General features: G+C 44.8%; 8 protein-coding genes across 8 annotated transcripts; 1 reads left to right on the forward strand and 7 right to left on the reverse strand.

Annotated features, from left to right (window-relative positions):
- Positions 1-171: 171 nt before the first annotated feature.
- L199_005120 (uncharacterized protein) lies at positions 172-825 on the reverse strand (the record flags this gene model as incomplete). The annotated part of the gene is made up of 1 exon (XM_064890835.1): positions 172-825. One exon carries the CDS (start codon positions 823-825, stop codon positions 172-174), a length of 654 nt encoding a protein of 217 aa, XP_064746907.1.
- A 980-nt stretch (positions 826-1,805) lies between these two features.
- On the reverse strand, positions 1,806-3,259 carry L199_005121 (uncharacterized protein; the record flags this gene model as incomplete). Its single annotated transcript, XM_064890836.1, has 7 exons — positions 1,806-1,842; positions 1,916-2,064; positions 2,154-2,402; positions 2,519-2,837; positions 2,893-3,002; positions 3,071-3,127; positions 3,191-3,259. 7 exons carry the CDS (start codon positions 3,257-3,259, stop codon positions 1,806-1,808), a joined length of 990 nt encoding a protein of 329 aa, XP_064746908.1.
- A 1,176-nt stretch (positions 3,260-4,435) lies between these two features.
- L199_005122 (uncharacterized protein) lies at positions 4,436-5,311 on the reverse strand (the record flags this gene model as incomplete). Its single annotated transcript, XM_064890837.1, has 2 exons — positions 4,436-4,876; positions 4,952-5,311. The coding sequence occupies 2 exons, from the start codon at positions 5,309-5,311 to the stop codon at positions 4,436-4,438; spliced, it is 801 nt and encodes a 266-aa protein (XP_064746909.1).
- A 199-nt stretch (positions 5,312-5,510) lies between these two features.
- Positions 5,511-5,986, reverse strand: L199_005123 (uncharacterized protein; the record flags this gene model as incomplete). The annotated part of the gene is made up of 2 exons (XM_064890838.1): positions 5,511-5,646; positions 5,703-5,986. The coding sequence occupies 2 exons, from the start codon at positions 5,984-5,986 to the stop codon at positions 5,511-5,513; spliced, it is 420 nt and encodes a 139-aa protein (XP_064746910.1).
- A 445-nt stretch (positions 5,987-6,431) lies between these two features.
- On the reverse strand, positions 6,432-7,900 carry L199_005124 (uncharacterized protein; the record flags this gene model as incomplete). Its single annotated transcript, XM_064890839.1, has 4 exons — positions 6,432-6,845; positions 6,918-7,551; positions 7,617-7,666; positions 7,724-7,900. The coding sequence occupies 4 exons, from the start codon at positions 7,898-7,900 to the stop codon at positions 6,432-6,434; spliced, it is 1,275 nt and encodes a 424-aa protein (XP_064746911.1).
- A 171-nt stretch (positions 7,901-8,071) lies between these two features.
- Positions 8,072-9,662, reverse strand: L199_005125 (uncharacterized protein; the record flags this gene model as incomplete). Its single annotated transcript, XM_064890840.1, has 3 exons — positions 8,072-8,482; positions 8,579-9,296; positions 9,367-9,662. 3 exons carry the CDS (start codon positions 9,660-9,662, stop codon positions 8,072-8,074), a joined length of 1,425 nt encoding a protein of 474 aa, XP_064746912.1.
- A 2,553-nt stretch (positions 9,663-12,215) lies between these two features.
- On the reverse strand, positions 12,216-13,784 carry L199_005126 (uncharacterized protein; the record flags this gene model as incomplete). The annotated part of the gene is made up of 3 exons (XM_064890841.1): positions 12,216-12,683; positions 12,761-13,424; positions 13,501-13,784. The coding sequence occupies 3 exons, from the start codon at positions 13,782-13,784 to the stop codon at positions 12,216-12,218; spliced, it is 1,416 nt and encodes a 471-aa protein (XP_064746913.1).
- A 331-nt stretch (positions 13,785-14,115) lies between these two features.
- Positions 14,116-15,604, forward strand: L199_005127 (uncharacterized protein; the record flags this gene model as incomplete). The annotated part of the gene is made up of 3 exons (XM_064890842.1): positions 14,116-14,399; positions 14,461-15,106; positions 15,179-15,604. The coding sequence occupies 3 exons, from the start codon at positions 14,116-14,118 to the stop codon at positions 15,602-15,604; spliced, it is 1,356 nt and encodes a 451-aa protein (XP_064746914.1).
- Between the last annotated feature and the right edge of the window lie 261 nt (positions 15,605-15,865).

Genomic DNA, 15,865 nt, shown 5'->3' on the forward strand with positions numbered 1-15,865 from the left:
CCTGAATTATTCAACAAGGTATCATAGTCCATCAAGCTGAAGTACTCTCATCTAGTACCTACGAGTTCTATATCAAACAAACCTCTGTTCGTGGCCGTGATCCAATGTCTCTCATAACAATTACATTTATACCAAGATAACTCTACCATCTAACCTGTGAAGTCTTGCAATCTAAAATTGCGAATCGAAATCCCATATCGCACTACCGTCCAAACTAATTGCCGGACCAGCCGTGACAAGTGAATTGGCATAATGATGATATTCTTCTTCCCTATTCCATAAGGAGTCAAAGAGACTTTTGATTCCACCTGCTCCTCCTTGATCCGATCCCGATTCTTCCAAGCCAGTCACTGGAATCTGGCTACCCTCATTTTGCTCTTTACACCCTTTTATCCTTAACAAATCATTAATTTTCTTTCCTGCTTCTCTCTGTATGTCCAACAACTTGCCGGCAGATGACGAAGTGCACATAGCAGTCGACAAGACCAATAGGAACGCAAATGCGAGGAATAGGATGGATATCAGAGGTGAGCGGAGCGGTCGTTTACCTGATTTTGGACGGGTGGGAGATGGTAAAGAGAGGTATGAATCGGTAGGTAGGGAGTATGATCGTATAGGAGCAGGTCGTTTCTCGGTATGACCGTTGACTTGATCGTTATCGAATGATTGAGAACTTCTACGTGATTGGATCTCGTCATTCGCAGTAAACGTCTGAGAGGAAGGTGAAGGAAGGGGGGATGAGGGAAGATCGAAATATGATGTATGAGGAGGTAGAGGTGTGGAAGGTGTGATTATCAATTTGGGGAGAGTGGGTGTTCTCGACATAGTATCAAAATCAAATATACTGGTCCGAAGTGGGTCGTTAATGTACTTGTTATGTCTAATATGGTATTGTGATGATATTGTGATGATATTGAGATTGAAGAGAAGGCAGCTTGCGTTACAGCAGAAGTCGTTCAACGATCTTTAGATATGGTTCGTAGCTGAGTAGGTTGATTTGTCGTCCAGCGATGGTATGGAGAAGTACTCGCAATGGAAGAAAGTGAGAATTCGAAACACGAGCAGCGTATATGGGGGTGAGACAGTCGATCAAACGAATTACTAACCGATACGATCCAGAAAGAGATGATTGAATAAAAGATCAGAAGGATTTTGACACTGAAGAAAAGATATGATCTCAACACTTTTCATAAGTTTTACCAACGCGTTGTCTCACTACACTGAACTACAGACTGGGTTCACCAAAGTGCAGGTACTGTCACTGTGTCAGAGGCGTCAGAGCAGATGAAGGGTGATTCTGCACTTTTGTACGCGTACACTCAAAAGAGGAGCGGCAAAACCACACGTACGTAATTGAATTAAGCTTTGATGCGAGCCGGTTCTGCGCCCGTGCCTGATTCGCGATTAGGATCATTACGTTCCTGAAGAAATACAGACCCGTAATCTTGGCAAGGCGTTTGTGATTTAAGAGAGATAGATACCATACTGTAGGTGTCGTTACAAGCATCCATACCAGGGTCTGAATAGATCATGTATACAGTTTCGACGGTGCGGATAGTGTCATGAGTTGAGCAGATTGGTAGGGTGAGAAAAAGCTATATTCAGGCCATCAGCTGTTCTAGCATACTCAATAATCTATTCTCAGCATCAGCTCAACCGATGCGCGTTGATGATCACCAACGAACTTCATCTGAGCTTGGTGGTCTGGCGTGGTACCTTCTCTTATCTGGAATTGCAAGATCTCCCTAACCGAATTCATTCTGGCTTGAACATTTGATTCATGCAATTGTGAGCTCAATATGCGATCAAAACGCGTTACTCCTATATAACCTCAACTTAACCCTATGAAGAAGAAAGAAATGTCAATCCGATCTGAGGTTTTCTCGAATTCGCCAAACTGTTCGATACGACTCACTTATCCCGTACAATCTCTAACTCAGTCTCTTCCTCATCATCATCTGCATTTGCAGTCGATCCTTTCCCACTACCTCCGTATAGCTTTGCTTCTCCAGCCGCCGACCACGAAGCTATATCGTACCTGGACCATCCCCAAGTCTCCTTTATCTGAGATACAAATATTGTACATGAGCTTGTTTCTCATCTAGCAATACTACCAGTCCAGTTCTTCCTTAGTGATAGCAAGAGACACTTACTTCGGGCTTTTTATGCGGTGCGATAATCACCAACCACCTAGCTTTCCCACTCAACTCATATAGTAAGGCGAACAATTCCGAAGGTGAAGTAACAAGGTGCAGAGCAAATGAACAGATTATCAAATCCCATATTGGTCCGCCGCCCTTCGGCTGAGAGGTATCATCGGGCAGTAGACCATTAGCTAAGTCTGTGAAGGATAGTGGGTGACAAGAGCGGGATGTACGGTCTGTATATGCTGGGGATGTGTACTATTCCAGTAGATCTGTCAGCACGAGATTGTTTGACAGAACAACGTGAATAAATGTCATATCGAAATCACGTATGAAAGCTGTAAGTCGTTTGAGAAGAAACCACCGACACTTACAGGATCTGTAGCTTCTATATCTATGCCAAAATTCGCGGGCAATTCTGGTGGATCCATCCCGCCAAACACCTGTTTCCCTTTCCCATTTGAGGATTGACCCTGAGCTGGACGACGTGCGTTGGGGGGTATGAAAGCTGGTCTACTTGAGCCGCTGCCCACAGGTGATTGCATAGCTCGTAGAGCCGCAAGAGGATCTGGTGGAACCGCTTGACTGGATTGAGATGTAGGGGGGACAGATACAGGTGACTGAGCGGAAGAGTTGGAGGTGAAATCTCGAGTTGATTGTGCCCACTCAAGGAGGCACAGAGTAGCTTCACCACTGAAACTTGATGAATAAGCATGACATTAGCTTCAGATAAGGGGTTTCTACTTACCTCCCAGCAGCCATATCTAGTACCCGTAATGTACTGTCGTCTGTAGCTTGAGAGCCATACATTGACCTCCCTTCCGCTTCCCACCACCGATTCATAAATGTCCATATCACCTGCCGAAGCCTATCAGGTCAGCCCAGTGGGATGAACGATCAACCACCTTGAATGTGTGAAGACGTACCTTCTTGATGCCTGGGTAGAAAGGGTTCCTATATGTCGCTGCTACTTTTCTATAGTACTGCAATTGCCGATCAGCGGAAAAATTATATAGCGATTACAGCTAAGGAAGGAATTGACGAACTTCATCCACCCCATGCTCATTGTAGTTGTCTCTCATAGCATGGGAGAGATTCCCATGGACGGCCGACATCTTCTCAGAATCCTCGTAAACCTTTATCTGAGCTCGATGCCTTGTACGCTGTTGATGAACTGTTGATCGTCTTCCACTTTTTTCAACATCTTTCGGACATGCTTTGTGGAGGTTTTTCCATCTGAGATGTCCACATACTTGATTTATCTGATCCTTCCACTTATGAAACGGACATCTCCGTTGTCGATCACTCACTACAGTACTCACCGAGAGTGACTTCCACCCGCTCGTCAACATCTCTAGGGGCGTGACACGGACACACTGTATGAAAAGGATGGGTATATAGCTCGAAGTCTTACGCTGCATATCATTTGAAATGAACTAACAGTGGCCCGTACCAAACAGACCGCTCGCAAAACTACCGGTGGGAAGGCTCCACGAGATTCATTCATGTACGGCATCTCATCCTCTTCCTCTTCCTCAAGGAACCATTTCCGACTCCTTGATTTGCGGTAATGAGGATTCGGCAGATCTAGAAGAAATTTACCTCATGGACTACATTGGTTCTGCGGAAGGAGGTGGTCCAAAAATATATACTCTCGTGAGCTTCTGTTTGTGGGATCCATTCATCCTTTATTGACAACCTCTGATCTATCCGAATGTCTCTTTCTTATAGGAAGAATTCGTCTCTCAATTGTCTCCACCACCATCACTGCAGTATTTTGATCCGATATTTCTATTCTCCGTGAATGAGGACAGCCCCCAGCTCAGTCGCGAAGACATATTACATTATGACAACTACGGGCGTCTCCATCCCGAGGACATGGATAAAAGTGTATTGCACCAGCGCATCGAGCAGAAAAGACAAGCTTCCAACAAAAAGGAGACGGAGGTTGACGAATATCGCAAGGAAGTTGGTCGAATTGATTCCTTCTCTTCAGGGTGGAGCGTTTTGGGAATTGATGATGAGACCTGGATCCGTTGGCATTGTTTAATGATTCAGGGCGGACAGGGCGAACAAGGGGGAGCATCCATCGAATTGGATTTGGAGCCTTGGACTTATACGAATGATTTCATTGTACGAATGATTTCCTAGAGTTACACGATTAAAGAAATTATGTTCATTCCTGATATCTCCCAGATCGCTTTGTATGTATTACAAGAGGCATCTTGTTGATACATGCAGTACAGTACATCATGTGAGCCCCTGACATCGCTATGGACTACTACGGGAATTCACAATGTAATTCCACCAAGCTGGCTGCCCATTGATCTCTTCGAGAGATATTGTTTATACGGATCCAGGACAACCGCCGACTCGCCTCTATCGTTTGTCTCTCTGCGAAGCACAAATTTACACCAATATTCGTCTGGATACGTATAATATTCTGGAGCAGTGCGCCAGAAAACACATTCTTCCAAAGTTGGTAGCACGTCAAACAGAATTTGGGCGGCATGAACCATGGCCTCCGGCAACATATCTTCGAAATTGATTGATTTGCTTGCTTCAGCTCGTAGTCGTATTTGTTGAAGATAGATATCTTGTTGTTGGCTTGTCCATGGGGCTGTCGGCATAATCACAGGTGGAAGATACTTCTCTTCGTATAGACGGAAGATGATGCCGCAGTCGATCTTTCTCAGGTACTTGAATAGTTTGAAGGAGTTTAGGACATCTTCCTGAAAATGAGATTTTGTAAGCGTAAACCCAGCTGTTGGTATGCTTACATCTAAGCGGAGGATGTTTCAACTCACAAAAGTAGGGTCATCCTGAGGCGGCCAATCAACTACGTTTTGCTCAATCATGCTATCGAGACCTATCGTTTTGTGAGTCCATATGTGAGACCAACTATCTCCGTTCCCAATTTTATTGGACATCACATATTGGTTAGGTAGTCCAAGATCTTCGGGTCCACTATATTCAATATGATTTGTACACAGCTCTTCCAGGAGTGGCCATGCTGACTGAATATCTCGTAGCTCTTTCGAAAGATCGTAGATACCGTCGAAAGGGAGATATAACATCTTCAGCGGGAAGGGGTTTTGGGAATATCGATCCTGCCAGAGCATACTCAAAACACCTAGTGTTGTTCGCCAATCGTCAGGAGATCTCATCTTGAGGTATCGAAGACGAGGTGAGGCTTGAACGAATAGTCTGGGCAGATGATCGGAACATGTATCGCAATTCACTTCAATCGCTAGTGATCTCAGTGATGGAAGGTATTCATATCCGAGTGGATCAATTTTCATTATACCCACATCTGATGGATGATGTTCATGTACACATAAAGGTGTGTTGAGCAATATTAGCTCTTCAAGAGAGATAAATCTTGAGAGGAACTTGGTGAAGGTACGCCATACGCTTTCGGACAGCGATCTTGTCACGTCCCGAAAAGGGGTCGGGGTTGATGTATGGGGAAATATCGGCTTCGCAATCGATGACCATATGTCTGAATTCAGTATCAGCCCTGGTAGAGTGTAATTAGATCGATACTGCATGACTTACCTGACGTGTAATGTTACAGCCATAGGTGCACGTTCTAACCAGTTCTGCATCTGCGAGAATCGTTTGATCACTACATTCGTTGGCTTGACCTTACAGATTGCTCTTATACGACGACAAGTTGCTCGAAAACTGAGAAGATCGCCATAGGTGTGAGTTTTGATACTAGAAGGTGGAATGAGGTGATGCGGGGTGAACCTTGGAGGATTGGGAGTTAGATCATCGTCACCCCAGTAGGCGATTTCTGCCAGAAGATCGTCACTTAGGCCGAGCAAGGTGATGGGCATATTACAAGCCCTTCTGCAATGTTTAATCTTTGACTGGTTCTACACACGGACGACAAGACAGATAAAAACGGGAAGAAGAGGTACAAACAATAGTTTGGGTATTTACCATCTGGGCGGATACAGTAGGAGTACTCGTACAGGCTAAATCGTGGAGGAATTGCGTACATGCTGTAAACTACTGCAGATTACGTCAGACTTGCTCTCTGTCGATATCTCGAATTCAACATCTGTCTAAGATCAATCTACTCAACGTCAGCTTGCAGAATGATACTATTGGAATGACGCAGCATATCATGATCATGGGGAAATAGCAGACGAAGCTTGCCCTGAGCACTGTCCATAAGGTACATACAATTCATAATCCCCGAATACTTAGTATCTACTATGTGACTATGTAGAAGTATGGCGTATATTGAGTGAAATTTGCGTCTTCCTATTCCGAACTTTACGCCGAGCCATCCTCGTTGATCATAGCGTCATCATGAAAACACTCCATAGTATCCGAAATTGTGATATCCCAATTTCCATCTTCCGATGACTCGCGTTTCCAAAAGTACCTGTAAGAACGATCGTCGTGTTCCGAATAAACACGATCGAAATGATGGTCCCAGAGATAACCGGACTCGAGTGTCGGGACGTGTTTCACCATAAGGACGGCTGCGGCTTTCATCGCGGAAAGTAAAAAGTCATTTCGACTGGGTTGTCCTCGACGGGCCAAATTCTGAGCTTCCACTGTCGATCTTTTGAGGTTTCTGTTCTGATGCGCATCAGACAAAGGCTTGTTACAGATAATGACGTTTATGGTGAGATCCAATGATCTCAAATGCTTGAACTTGGCGAGGGTTTCGAGAAAGGAGGACTGTATAACGAAGCATCCGAATCATTTTCAGTCAGTACGGTGAATATGTCCCATTCGCAGGATCCAACTTACCCAACGGGGATCTACAGGAAAGGACTGGATTGATTCAGGGTCCATGAGATGATCGTAGTATTCGTCGCAGCAAAGTTTGAATGCCCAGCTGAGATCGGATAGTGAGTTGGTATGTGCGAATGAATGGAACGGTCCAAGAAGGTCATGAACATGGCTGAAAGAAGAGAGGGCAAGTGTTTGGAGATAAGGCAGATCCTCAGCTATTTTCTCAAGGGAAGCGATTCCATCTGTGTCTCCGTCGATCTTGACGTAGAGGGTACGTAAACAGTGCGAAAAGTAAACGTCTCTGTTGCTCAATTCCTTGATAAGTGTCTCATCTCGATTGACCCCTTGTAAATGCGCCAACTTGAGCGTTCTGAGTGGCTTTGAACCTAAAGCTAAAGATTTGGGGAGAGATTTGGCACATTCCGAGCATTTCATCTCGAAAGCCATGGCTTGAACCTGGTGTATGAAGCGGAAGTCAGGGTGGCGTCCACTGAAATCACTGTGCGCATGTCGGAATGCACAAAGAGGTGATTGTTTGATGACAATTTCCTCCAGGGATTTGAGCGACATTAGGAAGGTTGAGAAGGTTTGCCAGACTACAAGCGAGTCGTTTCCGGTGGAGGAACGGAAAATATCGATGTGTAGTCGTCTGTACACAAGAGGACTACACTCAGTATACGCTGCGTACACTTCTAGAGGGAAACTCAAACTCACCTGATACCCTCTCTGACCGATTGCGGAGCATCGTTCTTGTGTTCTAATAGCTGATTCCAGCGAGTCAGTTTAAGATGAAGGCCTTTGATGGGAAGTACGCATTTTACCCTCTTGCAAGTTGCCCTAAAACTCATATAATCCTTATGGACAACTGGATCAATCTCGGTAGCGAAGTTGAGAGTGTGAGGATGAAAGCTAGGCAAGGGAATGTCGGTATCGCCATGAATGAGAGATCCGATGTATTGTAATGTATCATCGCTGAGGTTGAGGAGGCCGGTTCTCATGGTGGATGAGTTGAGGTGAGGTGTTTGGAGCAGGCTGGTATGCAATATGGAGACGGAAGTAATCGGAAGGAAAGAAAAGGAAGATGTTGACGTGTGTTGGGTGATTTGTGATTTATTGTATTCTGATGGTCGAGTGGCAACTTTTCCCTTTCATCACACACGGACCACCTTTTATTTCCACTTTATGCTCTTCTTACTCAATACAAAAGGTTTATCCACCACTTGCACTCTCACCTCCCCATGATCATCTACAACCTTTGCCCAAGTCCATCTATACCAATCATCATACGATATCTCCGTGCCTCTTTCCCAGAAAGCACCTTCCTGCAACGACGGTACCAGTTCTATCAATTCTTCCGCAGCAGCTGTCATCTGGCTCTTCAACAAAGATTCATACTTCTTCAGTAGGCTTTCATACCTGGTCTCTTCATATGAATGAGTATCATGATATACGGATCTTTGGCTGTTGGTTCCTTTGCTAGATGTTAGATGATGTGGGCGCGATTCGCCCGGCTGGATGACGATAATTGGGTCGAAGAGCTTAAGGGAAGGAGGGGGTGACAGGTAAGACATCATCTGCTCCTGTACAATTGACAGACAGTTAGTTCCTATCCATCGTCTGGCAGTGAAAACCGAGGGTCTAGATATCCTAAAGGGATGTAAGGAATCTTTACTCACAAGACTCCATGAGTTTCGCCAATCCCCATCTTCCAGGTTCATCACTTCAAACTTCCATTCTTCTCTTTCGCCGTTTCCCTTTTCCCCACCTTTCTCACCCCCTTTGCGTCTTTGCGTCTCGTCCCTCGAGAAGATGAGATATGTCCCGAAGGTCAATTCCCTCTTATAGTTGAATATGGTGATTTGGAAATCTCTCAAATGTTGAAAGAGACTAAACGACTCTTTGATTACTTTTCCCCAATTCTTCCATATATTTCCTCGGGACGACCAGGGATATCGTAGATAAAGCGTTTCCAATTCCAGATTACTTTTCTTCTCGCTGCTCCTACATTCCTCGAAGAGCGATCTAAAGTCCTTTACCGGATCCCAGGACGTGGTGTCTGAAGGGGGAGAGAGATAGAATTTGAGGTGTTTTAGATTTGGGAATGACGGTAGAAAGAAAGTCGGAAGACCGAATGAACAATCTGGACAATCGACCTCCACTGCTATTGAAGTGAGTTTATCCAACGAGCTCTGAGTCTTCCATGGTTGCATGTATCGGCTGAATCCTTGAGTTACCGGTATGTACGTCAGGTCGTTTGGAATGTGATGACATGTCGGACCTTTCTTGATGATCATTTCTTCCGTATCAGTAAACCTTTCTAAGTGGCGAGCGCAATCCGACCATGTCTGGAGACTCGATTCCGATGAGGATATAGGGATGTCAACACAGATGCGACTGAATCCGGCAACGGGATCTCAGCGATACACTTGACCAATAAATTGCTTCAGCGGGACAGCAGACTCACCTGGTAGCCTTTCGCATCCTGTCTGATAGCTCCCGGTCCCACCGTCTGTCTGAGGTCGTACCATTGGCCTTTCCCAGTACCACATGGAGGCCTTTGAGATTACACGCATTTCTCATCCTCCTACATGTGGCTCTGAATGCTCGGATATCTCGAGAGGTTTCGGAAGCGATCTGGCTGTTGGTCGTCGATTTCCAATGAGGGGCGAATGAGGGTATGGGTATGGAATCATCTTGCTTGACATACTGACTGATGAGCTGAAGCACCTCATCACTGAGGTCTAGTAGAGAGGTGGGCATTACTATTCGGCGGCTGCACAATAGCCTCAGTAGCAGACGAACATGAAGCAATCGGATCACATCGTTCGTAAACAACAACAAAATACGAGTACTCGTATCACGTTATCCACCATCCTAAATGGGTTACAAAGATATGTGATGTGATGTGATGGGCTCTCAGGCACCACTGTTTTATCCTTATCAGCTCGGCTAATAATGGTGATCTACCTTCTGAAACGCAAGAACAAAAAGAAGAACTACAAGAACTAACAATAACAACAATAACCGTAAAGGAAAACCCGAAGAAAACCACAAGACACAATGTGATCAGTCTCAATCTCTCCCCTCTGAAAAGAATCTAAATTGATCATTTGCTATAGCACTTTTTCATCTGCTCAACACTGGTCTCTGATCTAGATTTCCCACTATGACTCCCGGTCTACTCAATCTCAGCAACGAGATCATCTCCCATATCGGTGACTCCCTCCATCAAGACCACAGTATCCACATACCGTTTTTCCACCTTACTGGGCTGGTCTCAAGCATGATATAATTTCAGATATACGGAAAGATTTTCTGTCTTTCAGATCAACCTGTACATAAACGAGGAACGCTCTACAACTTAGGGATTTACATGTGACGATTAATAGATGATCAGATGTACTAAGATGGAATATGGAATGTCCAAAGCAGGTCAGACAGGTAGTCAAGTGATTGAGGCAATGATTACAAGCCCTGCTTTTGTCAATTCTCTTCATGCCGACAGTATCAGTCAGAAGCTTATTCAAGGTTGGTTTAGACGAATGATCATGGATATTCCCAAAAATGTGGAACCTTCATAGATTCACAACAACGATCACGAACACCGGCTGCAAGAAAAGTACCAAATGGGTGGTATATGGTCGAATCTAACTCATTTTCTGTCCGAATATACCGCTTTGCAAGAACTGGTCATTGTCAACATTCCCTTGTGCAATCACGGCGAAGGTCCCCATAATCTTGGTCCCGATTCACTGAATCTACCTTCATATGACTTCCGTCCTGCATTGTAATCTCTAGCATTCGAACGTAAATGCTACAAATGCTCGTTCGAATTACCTAGACTTTTCGTTCCTGCCGCTTGCAGAATTCGCCATCTCAAATTGGTCCATACATACCAGGAGCAGTTCTCCCTCCCTACTATGGCAGAATAATGGATGACCCTGCGGAAAAAGCAGAAGGAATAGAGAAGAATGAAAATGGTGGTAGTCTACCTCCGAAGACGTTGATGGTGCAATTCATCGATAGATCTTGTCCCAGAGTGAGCACGGCGATAGAGATACTACAACCTCATTGCACTGATTTGAATGCTCTGTATATCTCGATGTATCCCGAGAACGACGACGCGCCATATAGCGGCATGTGTCTAGGTGCTAAACCCCTTGAATAACGCGGCGTCCGACTCTGACACTGGGTCCAGATGGATTTATACAAATTTACAGCAGGATGATGATACTGCTGAGGATCATTTGTCCGAATTGGAAATGAAAAGAGACTGGTCAGCGGATACCTTCTGGGTAAGTCAGATTGTCAGATTTTAATCAACTGGAAGTTACGTTCAGTTTTCGCTCACCTTTTGCTCTTTATCCATCATTCAGCAAGATTTCCTGATTTCTCCGAGCGGTATGAAGAAGCCGAGGACGCTCGAATGTTTAACATGTGTCCACGTCCCTTGGGTAGATGGTATAATGTTTGTTCCGGAGAGGAATACGAGAGGAAGCACCTGTGAATATCAGCGAAATCGACTAAAGGAGCGATCGACCTCTAATCATACTCCAAGTGGTCAACTCCAAATGGTCATGACCGGAACCGCCCAAGCGTTAAAAAATAAACTGCCCTTCCTTGGAGAAAGGTTACTTTTGGCAATGGTTAGAGCAGGATGAGCGTCACGGCAGTACAGGTTCGGAGAATCAGAACGACGGGAGAGATCAACCAAATTCGAAGAGGTGAACTTGGTCAGCTGCGCCGACGGTTTCTAGCAAGAAGGCGGTCATAGAGCCTTGGGTCGAAGAGTTCTCCGTTAAATGAACATTTAGTACAGATGGAGAAGAAGGTAGACCCGAGGATGACGATTGATTAGGGTGACTTTGCGTTAGGAAAGTATAGCTGATGTACCAAATTTGGAATATTGAGATCCTTCGGAAATCAAGGTCATAGGTAGACAAGGGGGAAGATCAATTGGCAATGGACGTGTTCGGACAGGATCTATATGATTGGACGAAGTAGACCTTCCATATCGTATCGACAAGACAATGAAACAGTTACTTGAGTATTCGTTACATCCGAAGCATAAAACATTGACCTGAACAGCAGAACAGTACACCGTCCTGCACCAGGTGGAATCCTCCTGCATAGAAAGTGATCCGGATCATGTCAAATTTACCTGTTCATACGATAGGTACAAATTCATATACACAGTCGTACTTATTACATACTGAGATATCTACTCAGAATCAAAGTGTATATATCATCGTTCAAACTCAATCCCGGTGTTAAAGACCGACCATGACCTAGATCCTAAAGCCTCAATCACTTTCAATCATCCTCGTCTTCTCCTTGTGGTGCCACATAGTCCCAATTTCTAGAACCAGTATCATTGTTCATCCAGGAATCCTTGAACTCTTCTGGCAAGTCATTCAACTCTATGGTCACCTCGTTCTCACTTCTGTTACAGGTCCATGTCCATCTTCGCCAAAATCCCTTTTCAAATAGGGGATGTTGAGGGTTGTATGCCCAGAAATATCCTATACGCAATGTGGGTACAGTTGCCGCAAAGAGCTTGGCGGCAGCGATCATTGCTGATTTACTCTTCTCATCACCGTCACCCTCGTCGGCTGACTTCGATTTCGACGAGAGAAGTGAGTTTTTGTATTGGTCGTATTCAGATTTCTTGGAATCAGAAGGGTAGAGCGGCTCCAGTGATCTCCTTTTCAGCTTAAAATCAATAAGGCAGTCGAGTTCTTCAAGGTATTCAGATCTAGATAGGACTTCTAGGAATCTGTCCTATTAAACCGTGAATACATCGAACAATCAGCACCCAGAGGTAATCCAAAAGGAATCTAGAATAGAGCGGCACATACGAAAGTTTGATCACTTCCCCATTCATTGACAGGATCGGCCTGCTCAAAATGATCCAAATAGTTTTCCGCGTTCATTTTGAATGACCATTCACCTGCGCTAAGAGATTGATGACAAAAGAGGGTGCATGAACCGACGAGGTAATGATCATCAGGATCATATGCTGTGAGATACAAATTGCGGATTGATGGACAGTTTTTCGAGATCTGGTCTAGCACTTCGAGTTTATCCAGCAGAACGAATGTCTTCAGGTGTAAAGTATGGATATTTTTGTAGAAATTGTTATCAGTCTTGATCAATCGAGCCTTTTCTGTACCATAAAGCTTCTGACGCGACTCCGAAGGTGATATCTTGAGGTGTTCTAAATGGTTAATGGCGGATACGAGCAATTTTGGTATTTGATCACAGCAAAGACGGCAGTGAGTCTCAATTGCTATTGATTTGACTTTTGAAAGAAAATTGATGTAATCAAGTCCATAAATCGCTGATGGTTTGAGGCTAGCAGGGCTGTGTTGACATAAGGGAGTCTTTCTGATGACGAGCTCTTCGAGATTAGCAAGAGAGCAAAGGAATGACGTAAGAGTATACCAAATAACTACGATGCTGTAGTTGGCGAGGTCTTTCTGGTTGGGTAGCTCCAGCCGATCGATATCGATGATAATTCTTCTACGAACCACAGTGTACGTTCATGCGTCAGGATTAGAAATGCTATGGTGACATATGGTATTCAAACGGGACTCACCTCACTGCTTTCCTCACAGCTAACGGAGCTTCCACCGACCATTTCAGTAATTTCATCCAAGACTTCATGACGACGTGCAACCCTACCAGCGGGCAGAGCTCTCGGATCCGTTTACAACATGATCTGAGAGAGATATAGTCCTTTTGATTGGCTGGGTCGATCTCATCTTTGAAGTTGGCCCAATGAGGGTTGAAGCTTGGTATAGGAATCTCATTGTCGAGAAGGACATAGTAAGCAATATGTCGGATGACATCGTCGCTGAGGTGTAGGAGCGTCGAGGGCATGTTGCTTGAAAGCATTTTGCTTAAAGACGAAGATAGCTGGAAGGGTTTCGAAGCTGAGCATGACCATCAATTGGTAAGACAGACATGGAATCATTTTGACGTCTTGACTACCCGTGTGCTTGTGCACAGGTCGTGTGTTTATGGTACATGTAGTGGTCTGTGCATCAACCACGTGATCCCGTTTTTGGTCCACTTTCCTCGACAAAGATGGCTTCGGTGCATCTTCAATCATATTCTCTTACTTTCGCTCTTTGATTAGATTGTCGTCAGCACAAGTATTCAGATCCGATATCGTACACTTGATTATCTCCTCCGAAGATACGGGGACAACATGCCAAAATCACTACTCGATCTCACGGACGAATTGCTTCAGCATGTCGCGTTCTACCTCCACACCGACAATTTCATCCCTCTTCCATCCTTCCATCCTCACCATTTCAACTGGGCTTCCGAGATCGATCCTCAGGTACAACGAGACTATTTGAGTTATAGATCAACATGTATCAGAGTCAAGGAATTGTGTCCTCCTAAAGGCCTACACGTTGTGCTGAAGAAATGGGATAGATTGATAGAATGGACGGAGAGGGCACCAAACTCGATCTTGGTCGGAGTCAGGTGAGGTCTGCTCATCTGCTCTAAACCAAGATTATACCTCACCAAATGTGATGACTCCTAGGCGTCTCGTACTAGATGTTCCTCCCAGAGTCTCAATGTCCTTGCATACTGCATGGCCGATCCTTACAAGATTTCTTGAGCTTCTCACCAATCTCGAGGAGCTTATCCTCCTTCAAACACCCCTCTGCCCACATAAACACAAGGTGGCACCGCATTTTGGACGACTCTCCCTAAACGAGGTGCCGATCCATACACGAGACTTCCTACCCAGTTTGAAGTCCTTTTCAATCTCAGTACGATGTGACTATTGTCACGAGAAGCTGGAACATATGTTCATTCCGGCGATTCCTTTAATCTCGACACTCAAGACCTCGGGCTTCTTTCTAGTGGAAGGTGCGGACGCTGAATGGTCTGATTTTCATGACGATACCACTATGCCCCTAAAGACTATCTATACGAAAATATGCCACATTGTGTACATCATTGTGGAAGCACCCGACTCACTTGAAGATATCGGAGATCGATTCCCAGATCTCGAAACTCTGGTCGTGTCACGATACGACGTTGAGGACGTCAATGGCTGTCATATTAGAGCCCAACCCATGACCGATCGGGAATGGGGGCTCGAATACGAATGTTCTGAAGGACTCAACTACAACTTTATCAACTTTGTTACCGATGATTACGAAGACCATTGGGATTATTTGGTAAGTGCAACTACCTCCGCAATAGCATATAAGCTTTTCTCTTGATTCTAATTGATGACTTTCAATGCGTAGGTCCGCTTCCTGAAGAATCTGGGAACGTTAAAGAAGCTCAAAACACTCTATATCGTCATGATATTCACGATCAAAGACAGACGACCCTCGCCTGACGAATACTCTAAAGAAATCAGATGCAGTGATCTTCACAGCGGCCCGAACAAAGCCCATCAGAAAATCCAGGAATACGAAAGCAAACTTCGTTCCGCCATGTCAATGGCTGCTATTCCCTTTTTAGAGCATATTCCCAGCTTGGAGACAGGATACTTCTGGGAGCCTTATGGGCCCCTCAAGCCGACAGGGTGGATGGATATTGAGGAATGGTACAGATGGGAATATCGACGTGTGATACATAACGATGGATCCTGGGGTGTAGAGATGATGCCCACACCACAACATCTCAGCTCGGATTTCATCGCTAATCCAGATGGAATGGAGCATTGACCGGAAAGTCGATGAACCTTCACGAGCGAAGTTGAGTGGTACGTCCGCTCAGTCACCCACATAGTACATCAAACGTTGGACTGACAGCACATTATACCTTTCTGTAGGCTGGAGAGCATCCAATTGAATGATATCGATACATGAAAGGAGGTAATCAAACCCGTTTATACCATTTCTTATATTCATATTGATACCCTGATGCACAATGCAAAAACAAAGCTTATATGTTGCATCGACTACACACCACCGTCCGTGGTTTAC

The sequence above is a fragment of the Kwoniella botswanensis genome, chromosome 1, assembly GCF_036426115.1.
Source record: "Kwoniella botswanensis chromosome 1, complete sequence".
Lineage (NCBI taxonomy): Eukaryota > Fungi > Basidiomycota > Tremellomycetes > Tremellales > Cryptococcaceae > Kwoniella > Kwoniella botswanensis.